Consider the following 10,698-nt stretch of genomic DNA (forward strand, 5'->3'; position numbering starts at 1 on the left):
TGAAAAAAATATCTGACTTAAGTGTTGAAACATCTTTTATATATCAACAATCTATCGAAATGAATTACATTTTCAAAGAGAATTAATAACAAAAAAAGAATATAATAAAGAAGAACAACTAATTTGTGAACCAACTCAACCAAAATCATTACTAACTTTATGTAGAAGTAGATTTTATTTTTTTTAAAAATTAAATTATAGAATGAAATTTACGTTTATTTATATATATTATATTATTTTTATATTTCTTTCATTGTCAATAAATATATATTTTAATAATAAAACTGAACATTGTTAAATAATTTAATAATTAGTGATACAATATATTTAATAAACAATAAATATTTCAATAAATATAATATATTTGAGGTAACCATCTTAATAAATAAATATTAAATGTAATAACAGGTGCGACCTCCCACATTATGTTCAATACATAAAAATAAAAAATAAAAAAGTTTGTGACGTCATAAAAGGTTTTAGGGATGAGTCATGCAGAAGACGTTGGCACGAAGAAAGATTGATTAGCCCAATGCACATTATAAATTCAGGTGCGAACACAATCAGTTGTCATGTCCAAAGCAACAGAGCCAAACCTAACATAGCATAGCAATGGCCACCACCACCACCATAGCCACTAAGCCACTCTTAACCGACCTAGTATCCACCATCGATCGTGTTCCCTCCAACTTCATCAGACCGCTCGCCGACCGTCCAAACCTTCACCAACTTCACTCTTCCTCGCCTTCCATTCCCATCATCGACCTTCACGACTTTGACGGTCCCAGTCGTTCCAGAATCGTCCAACACATTGCACATGCTTGCCAACACTATGGCTTCTTTCAAGTATTCCAAACTACATCTTATAAATACTATTGTTGTTATTAATTATAGTTTGTTGGTTGATCTTTGATTAATTAATTGTTTTGAAGATTGTGAATCATGGGATTCCGGAGGAGGTGGTAAGGAAGATGGTGAATGTGTCGAAGGAGTTCTTTGCTTTGCCGGAGAGTGAGAGGCTGAAGAATTACTCCGATGACCCTTCCAAGACAACAAGGCTTTCCACCAGTTTCAATATCAAGACTGAGAAAGTTTCCAACTGGAGAGATTTCTTGAGACTTCACTGCCACCCCCTTGAGGATTACATCCTGGAATGGCCTTCCAACCCTCCATCTTTCAGGTCTATCAAACTTCCCTGATTTGATCATGATTGATGTGGACTTAATCTGTAAAATTAGGTGAAAAAGTATTAAAGAATTGTGATTATTTTCTTAACCTGAGAAGGGTGTTGTTTCAGGGAAGATGTTGCTGAGTACAGTAGAAAAATGAGGGGTTTATCGTTGAAGTTGCTTGAGGGAATATCAGAGAGTTTGGGGTTGGAGAGAGATTACGTAGAAAAAGCATTAGGGAAACATGGGCAGCACATGGCTGTGAATTACTACCCTCCATGTCCTGAGCCAGAGTTAACGTATGGGTTGCCACCTCATGCTGATCCAAATGCTATCACTATTCTGCTCCAGAATGAGGTGCCTGGCTTGCAAGTCCTCCATCAAGGCAACTGGTTATCCGTCAATCCTGTTCCCAACACCTTCATAGTCAATATCGGTGACCAAATTCAGGTAGAGCATACCTTAATCCTATTTAAAATAGAAGATCCATATCCATTAAATATGACAAATGTTAGAATTAAAAAAATGAGAAAGTAAAATATAATGAAAAGATAAAGATTGATTGATTTATTAATTTAAAGTTTTGGATATAGTATAAAGTTATTTCTAGACAAGATTTGTATTAACATACTGTATCACCTGTCTATTAATGTTTAGTTATTTTAAAAGTTTTAAAGTCTTATATCAATTAAAGATAAGATGAATTTATAATACATAAGTGTTTGTAAATTTTATTATATAAATTGGTTTTGTGGAGTTGAAACTCAAATTTTATTGATAGTGAATTTTTTCAATGAAATTTTCAAATTTATCTTAATTTTATAAAATCAATTTGTAGAAATACAATCAAAAGATAAATCAAATTAATGTGGCAAGAGTAATGAAATTTTGGCATGTTTCTATAGAAAGAGACTCTTGTTCGATTATAAATACATACATGTTGATGCATTTTGGAAAAGGTGATAAGCAACGACAGGTACAAGAGTGTGTTGCATAGAGCATTGGTGAATTGTGAGAAGGAAAGAATGTCCATTCCCACGTTCTACTGTCCTTCGCCAGATGCAACCATAAAACCAGCACCTCAACTCGTGGACAGCGATCATCCTGCACAGTACAAAGACTTCACATACAGAGAATACTATGACAAGTTCTGGAACAGAGGACTTTCAAAGGAAACCTGCGTCGACATGTTCAAAGCTTGAAAATAGAGACTTCTTGAATCTTTCTTGCTGACCGAACGTATCTGCTTTTGAATTAGACACCATTCAGCTTTTAATTTGGATTAAACTTTTGAACATTTTGGAATTTTTAGGTAGACTTTGCACATATATAAGTAAAAAAGTCCTCTTATGATGTGCACTTATTGATTATTAGTGCACATAATAATTTTTAGTTTGTATTTTTCTTGGGAAAAATAAATAAAAGATCACTTATTCTTGTTTTGGTTTAGAAATCTAATATTTTTAAAAATATTATGTACAAATTGGAAAAGTATTGCGTTTGCGCATGATACAGGTGACGTGACCTAACGATTACTACAACGGAATGTACACATATTGGTTATCTGTCATTCGTATATGTTTAAAAAGTATATGTTAGTCTTTTTTTATGTGAATAAATCTTGAAAGTTGATGAATATTTAAAAATAAATAAATTCGTAATGTCAGGGCCATTAAATTCCTCAACATAGTGGAAACCATGTGTCCGAAAGAGGAAAAATGAAACTCAAAAAGTGGAAGACAGGTGACTGCAGGAGAGTAGATCGATCGGTTTGTGCATGAGGTATATAAGCTGAAATTTTAAAATTCGGTGCCAATTTCTGCATGCACCCTTCTCCAAACTGTTGAACCTCATTTTCTCCTCCTTCTCTCTAGATTCCTCCATCTTCTCTCTAAGAATTCTCATCTTTTTCTTCTTCCGATCACCATTCAGGCAACGTCTGAGCTCTCCTGGCGTCAAGGACTTTTATTTAGACCGATCAAGTTGCGGTTTTGAAGTGAATCTTGTAGGAAGCCGTAGGAGTTACTTGGGGTATAGTCAATACTGTGAAAGCTTAGCATTCTCTGGGTTTCGAGGTAAGGAAAACTTATATAATTTGATTATGATTCTTTGTTCTGAATGGTTGTATGTTTGTTTGATTATTTGATGAATATGAAGCATTGGTGTTACTGCATGTTTGTTTATATGAGTGGATGATTTATAAATGATGTAAACTGGGTTGATATAGGGTTTGATATTAAGTCTGCAACTTTCTGCATAATTCTGTTTTTGTCACCGAGAGTCCTTATTGACCGCTTGGTTTTTCTTTGGGTATTCGGTCTGGACTGGATTATTCTTCTAAGGAGAATTTCAGTTAATGACCGATCGGTTTTCTCTTAGTATACTTGTAAACAAGCGTTCAGTCTAAGTATAGTTTCCTCTTTATACTTCCTAATTAGTTTAGTTAATGTATTCTTTAATACTTAAAGTGGTAGATATTATAATTGTCCTTTATTGAAAATAAGTGTTATGTAATTGTATTAGATATGCTCCTTCATTTTGGTATAAGTTCAGTAATGTTCGGTCATAGACCAGGTGCTCGGTCTTAGTATTGCTCGGCTTCAAACTAAGTGTTCGGTCTTATAATATTCCGTAATATATCTGCATTAGGTATTAAAAGTGTTCGTCCAAACTCAATAGTGTTCGACCATAGTTTGTAGTGTTCGGTTTAAACCCTTAGGTCTCTGATAAAAGAATTCATCATTTTCGGTTAAGTTGAATTATATGTATTCTATAGTATTCCAAACATTCTTGAAGTTATGTGTAGTAAAGACCGTTCGGTCATAACTGTTGAGTATCGAGTAAACGTTTTGTGTCATCAAAGTCTTATCTAGTATGGACTGTTCGGTCCGGTTTTGTGGTTAAGTGAAAGACCGTTTGGTCTTACACTAAGTGTTCGGTTAGATTAGTCTAAAAGGTATTCTTTCGTTCGATCTTGCTTCTAAGATGGAAGTTATTTCTTTCATTTTTGTTCTAAGATGGGATCTTGTTTTCAGTGTTCATTCTGATTGTATTGATGATGAAGTATGATGGTATTTAAATTGTGAAATGAATGGAATAGTATGGATATGAAAGAGTATTCCAGGGAGGAATATCTCAAGATTTGTTATGGAATGGTAAAGTATGAATGTGATCATGTTAAGGTGGCGTTTATCCTGATATTCTGTGATTACTCATTCTCAAGTAGAGAGGAGTAAATCATGTGTGAGAATGGTAGGAGGTCCTAGTCCATAAGTTTAAGATGAGCGAGTTATAACGGACTAACCTCGGGTGGAAGTTGTTAAGGGCATTCCAGTTACTACATCACCCAGGTGCAAAAACGTCTTAGCTACACAGAATTCATACAGTCCGGACAATCAGAGTATAGTGGTCAGTCATTGCATGCATTGACATATCATTATGGTTGGAAATGTATGATTGGATGATTGCATGATTGACTTATTGATGTATATCAAATTTATGTGAAATATATGTTTTACTGAATTAATTAAATTACATAAGCTTACCTTATTTCTTGTCTTGTATGTATTGTCCGTTCGATCGCCATTTTTCTGTTGCAATGATCATCCTGTGGATGTGAGCAGAAGGGGACGAGTGTTTGCTGGAAGAAGCCTTGGAAGACGTAGAGGTTAAGGCTGAACCTTAAGACCGTTCGACAATTAGTGATATTTTCATTTTGTAAAACCGATCGGTATAAGCGTAGTTTTGGGAACTGTTCGGTCTAGTTCTCTCTTTTTGTAAATTTTAAATTCTGTAGTATTTTTGTAAGGTCGTTCGACCATGATCGTACCCCTTACATTCAGAACTGAACTGTAATATTGTTAATATGTGAATATTCTATGATATGATTTTATACTGTATTTTTGAGATGTTACACGTAATGCCACATTAAGTTAACTAAATATGCATTTATTTTTAGTAAAATCTTTAAGCAAATTTTATGAATTTATAATAAATATTTTATCAGATTTTCAAAAAAAATTTAACATCTATTTCAATGATGAATTTATCAATAAATTGTTTAAAAAATTAATTATTAACAAATTTATCAATAAAATTTTAAAATATTTAATTACAAACAAGTTTTAGAAAATAAATCATTATCAAGAACTTTAAAAAAAAAATAATTACACACATATCATAACACAAAATAATCAAAATTTAAAACAAGAACTTTAATTTTATATCGAAATATTTATCGATGGAATAGTAATAAAAAGTATAAGTATTAATAAATTTTACTGACTAATTTTATTAATGAATTCGTTATTAAGAATAATAAAAATTATAATTTATTAAATAAATTTATTGACAGATTCATTATATAATTAAAATTTTAAAATCTAACAGTAAATTTTGTTTTATATTATAATTGTCAGTCACGTTTTTTTATCAATTTGATGAACATAATATACTAAGTCATCTTAAAAAGAAAAAGCAAATTAAATACTTTTAATAGGATGGAAATGAAGAAAATAAATAAATGAAATATATGATTAAACTCGAAATAAATGAAAAATTAAAAAAAGAAAAAGAGGAAATAATATGTTATATTAAAGATTTTCAATAATTATTTTATATAACATAAATTTACTTTTTAAAATGTTATATTAGAGATTTTCAATAATGTTTAGTTCTGAATTATGTTTGAATTACTTAATATTTAATTTCTAATATTATTGTTGAATACTTTTGATATGGTGTTTCACCGAATAATGTTGAACAATATTTTTAACTAAGACACACTTGTTTTTTAAGTAAAATATTTTCGCAATATAGAATATTGTTAAATATGTTTTATTTTTGTTTAATATAGAATTGAGTATATAAATGATTCATTAGTAATTTGATAATAGATAAAATAATAGATACAACAAATAACAAATTCATAATAACACAATAGATTAAATAAACAATAAATTTTGTTAGGATAAATTTTAACTCAGGACTAATATAAGATTATAAGAAAAATCCAACTCAATAATGTAAAAACAACACATTTATATATTATAAACATAAACGCTGTTTAATCAAACTGATATATTCAATATTCATTTTATTTGGTTTTAAATATGTTTATATCTATAGTTTTGGTGAAGACAACTTCCATGTGGTGTGGTTATTACTTTGACGTGCATTTTCTAATGTTATGTACAAATTCAGACAATCATGTTAAGTTCATTGATGTTTTATGTGTGAGATGGATTGATGTGATGGGTAATGTTTGCTACTTTCATCATATCTTATTCAATTGAGCTAAGAGTCTTAAACTTAAATCGTTCATGTGAAAAATGTAAATTTAGTCGTGTGATATGAGCATATACATTGTTTTATTGATATTAATTAACAAAATTGATAGAGTAGAGATTCTGAATAATATTTTGTTTAAAAGTAGAATATTTTACACATTTATACACATGATTATGTTAAGAAGTACTTTCTACATTTGAAATATTTTTTTTCATTAAAAATTTGTTACAATTTTTATTTTCTGGAAATTACTAATTATCTTATAGATTCAATAAATCTCATTATGACAACTCCAAAATTAAATTAGGAAATGAATTTAAATTTAAATTAGCCTCGAAAAACTGACATTTATTATAAATTAATATTTATTTCATGTGAGATCGTATGTAATTTTTATGCCAAAAAAAACTCAAAAAATATAAAAACTTATGTTAATTGTTTTAATTTAATATTTAAATCATTTTAATGTATTTTTAGATTATTTAAAAGTGAAAATTTAATTTATTAATCTCTTATATTGTATGAGATATCACTTTTAAGCACAATTTGTGGTTAAATCTTGATAAAAATACTATAACTACACAAATCAACATTTGATAAATGATATATATTTAAATAAGAAAATCATGTATTAAATTTTATCCCATTAATAACATATCTTAATAATTACTTTGCTAAAATGACACAGTGTAAAACATTACTACATTTTCAAATATAAGAGTGAAAATTTGTAACTAATATATAATTTTATCAATTTATAAAACTTATACATAAATAAAATGTAAATATCATATGTGAGTACATAGAAGTATCCAGTAAATATAATATAAAAGATTAAAATTGCTACTTTGTTTGAGATAAAGTCGGGTATTTCTTTCGCTTTTAAACACGACTGAACCCATTCAACAGCCCAAGTGAAATTAAATCCCACATAGCAATATTAAAGGAAAATCTTAATAAAAACATATAAACAAATTAAGTGTTAAGTTATTTAATAAAGGAGAAAAAAATAAAAATAAAAAACTTTTTAATTTGTATGTTTTGATTAATTTGATACGTACTAAATTTGAGAAAATATGGGTGTGGGAAAATGAGTGCCTTAATTCTGATTAAATTTATATATAAATGAGTATTTGAAAAAATATTTATTTATAATATATATATATATATATATATATATATATATATATATATATATATATTTGACACATAAACACATTTATTTTTTATTTTTGATGAGAAAAAAATGTATATTAGGAAATATTTTTTTTTTTTGGAAAATTGTTGAGTTATCAAATATCAAAATATTGAAAGGGAAATATGAGACAAAGACATATAGGGAAATGTTATAATGTAACAAGAAAAGAATATTGTGATACAGAGTATAGTGAGGAAACATTAAAATAAAAGTTAAAGAGATAGGAAAAGCGGTCGATAGTTCGAAAAAAGAATAACACTGGATCAAAATGAAAGTTAACTTATGATAACTATTGCAAAACATGGAATGAATAAGCACAACGGATACAATATGAATAATGTTCAAGTTGTTATTATAATTTATGCAATTTTTTTATTATTTTTTTTGGTTTAATTATCATAAAATATATATATATATATATATATAAACTATTCAAATCCAAAAAAATTGAATGACAAATTGTGGTAATTCAAACACTCTGAGAATCTTGCAAATAAAAAAATGACAAATCTGGCGATGATGATTACAATCTGGATCACGACTTTCATAGATTTTTTTTTCTAATTTTTATTTTATCATTAATTATTTATTTTCTTACAATTTACATTATTTTAACTTATATTTACTGTTTGATCCCTTCAGTTCATTTTCATCTTTATTTACATCTTTTCCATTTTCCTACTTTTCCGTTTTCCACATAACACAAAGATATAATTGTTAAAAAAAATGCACGAATTTCCGATTAATTACCATAAAAATACAGCAAATTAAATATATTTGTAAAATTGATTAAGTGACTCGCATATTAATTTTATCTTAATTATATAATCATAAAACCAACACTCTCTAAGAAAGATTGAAAAAAAAAAACAAAAAATTGTTAGTTCAATGGGTAAAACATCTACATCGAGTTGATGTGATTCATTCAAAAACACATGAAACAAATATCAAACCAAAATCTTAAATATATTTATATGAAAATATTAATCAAATTGATGTTAGTCCTTAGATTGATGCTTGAGAATCAAATTGAATATATGTACTAAATTTATTTGATTTTATGGATGCAATGAACTCAGTTGAAATGGTGAGATTACATGTCGGGAAAGTGCATAGTGTCGGCAGAAAAAACGGGTTCCCTGATATTCTCAGCTACGTACACAAAATTTAAAGTAAAAGAATCTTGAACCACCCAAATCACGATCTCCCAACAAAAAGGCATGGACAACATAAAGCTACCTTTCTTACATTTTTGCTCAAATAAATATTTTTTATATTTAAAAGTTTAATTTATAATAAATTCATGTTTAATTTAACTTTGCATATCTAACAAAATTAACTTATAAAATAATGTAATATTTGCATTATATTTATATATTATACTTTTACTATCTCTAAATGACATAAAATCTCTAATCTAACAAAACACGTATAATAATAACAGTGTGTTAATTAATAAGTATAAATAAATTAGTTAGAACAATTACTATAGTTATAATTAATGTGTAAGTGATGTTTCAGATATGTGATCGAGATTATTTGTTTACTAAGTTTTGTGTGTTTTGATGTTTATTTTTGTCATCATTTATCTTTTAAATTGTTAAGTCAAACTAGAATAGAAAATAACATATGTTTATGAATGATTTGGTTGTGATATTTTTCCTACATTGAGATATGATGCTATGATTTGTTATAGTTTGTGTTTAATGTTGTTACACTATGTTATATACTATATCGTCTTTTTTCTTACTCACTCTTGCATGTTGGTGGTTGTGGTGTCTAACTGCGTTGCATGTTGTGGTTGTGGTGTTCAACTGCAATGATCGTACTTATATAAGAGTAGGTGATGTTGGAAATGAGACTGATTTGGAGTAGCGGGGAAATTCTACTTCTGGGATTTGTTATATTTATATTTAATTGTAATTTTCAGACTTAGTGTTGTTTTATGTAAAAGTTATGTTTTTTTGCAAGGACATCGTTTATATGTGTAGTTTTTGCTTCTGCGATAATACTTAAATAAAAATTTTGAATATACGAAGAGAATGTTTTTATACAATTTGAACTCTGATGCCAAATTCAATCGACAAGTTTACCAGTTAACACATAATAAATGTAATAATCTATTTCTTTACTTCAAATTTGTATTTATAGGTTTCAAAATGAGCTTTTGAATACTGATAACTTAATCATGACCTTATGTTAATCATGTTTTGCCCCTAAACTAATCTCCATCAAGACTAATCGTTGTGTAAAAGTAACTGTTTGGTCTCTATGATACAATCACTCGATCTCTGGATGATCTCCTTGACATTTTTTACTGTGTGAATCATTCAATTATACGTCATACAAAGTAACATTTTTTTGATTGGAGGAAGTATCCAAGCTTATACAAAGTAAGACTTAAGAATAATAAATTATTTTCTCTATGTTATAAATATTACTTTTATCAAATAACAAGTTGATACAATTGTGATTCTTATAAGACTTTGGATTAGAGTAAAGATTAGACAAAAAAATATCTTAAAATTGATGTTATTTATCATGGGCTTGATAGATCTCACATGTTATGATTTGTATTATTTTTTTAATAAATTTTATTAGATAATAAATGATTGGTTAATTTTAAAACGTAAGTATATATTAAATATCAAAATTTATAGCGGTAGCTAACAACTATTTATTAGATATATCGGACAATAGAAAATACTTAAACAAAATACACACGAAACACAATGTATTACTCATGTGCATATAATTAAGTAATATACAAGTAAATGATCAATAAAAAATAGAATAAGACTGTTAAATATATTTTATTTTATAAAAAAAATAGATGATTTAAGAAATAGTTAATTCACCTAATATTTTATATTTATAAACTTATTTATTCTTTTGAAATAGCATCACACAAACATGGACTTTCTCATGTTGCTAAATAAAGTGTCCAAATTAATATAATCTGAAGTTTTCTTTTAGAAGGTGTATGAGTTTGAGAGATGAAAATAACATAGAAAATTTTGTAACTTTTTTTTAGTTTTCAAC

General features: G+C 27.8%; 1 protein-coding gene across 2 annotated transcripts; it reads left to right on the forward strand.

Annotated features, from left to right (window-relative positions):
- Window positions 1–557: 557 nt before the first annotated feature.
- On the forward strand, window positions 558–2,616 carry LOC108347138 (protein DMR6-LIKE OXYGENASE 2). 2 transcript variants are annotated; one of them, XM_017586283.2, is made up of 4 exons: window positions 558–846; window positions 933–1,180; window positions 1,298–1,619; window positions 2,129–2,616. In XM_017586283.2, exons 1-4 carry the CDS (start codon window positions 613–615, stop codon window positions 2,369–2,371), a joined length of 1,047 nt encoding a protein of 348 aa, XP_017441772.1. In that variant the 5' UTR covers window positions 558–612; the 3' UTR covers window positions 2,372–2,616. The 2 variants fall into 2 exon arrangements, with proteins under 2 accessions (XP_017441772.1, XP_017441773.1); XM_017586284.2 differs by having other exon boundaries at window positions 2,075–2,246.
- Window positions 2,617–10,698: the final 8,082 nt, after the last annotated feature.

This window comes from Vigna angularis, chromosome 9 (assembly GCF_016808095.1).
Source record: "Vigna angularis cultivar LongXiaoDou No.4 chromosome 9, ASM1680809v1, whole genome shotgun sequence".
NCBI classification, from domain to species: domain Eukaryota; kingdom Viridiplantae; phylum Streptophyta; class Magnoliopsida; order Fabales; family Fabaceae; genus Vigna; species Vigna angularis.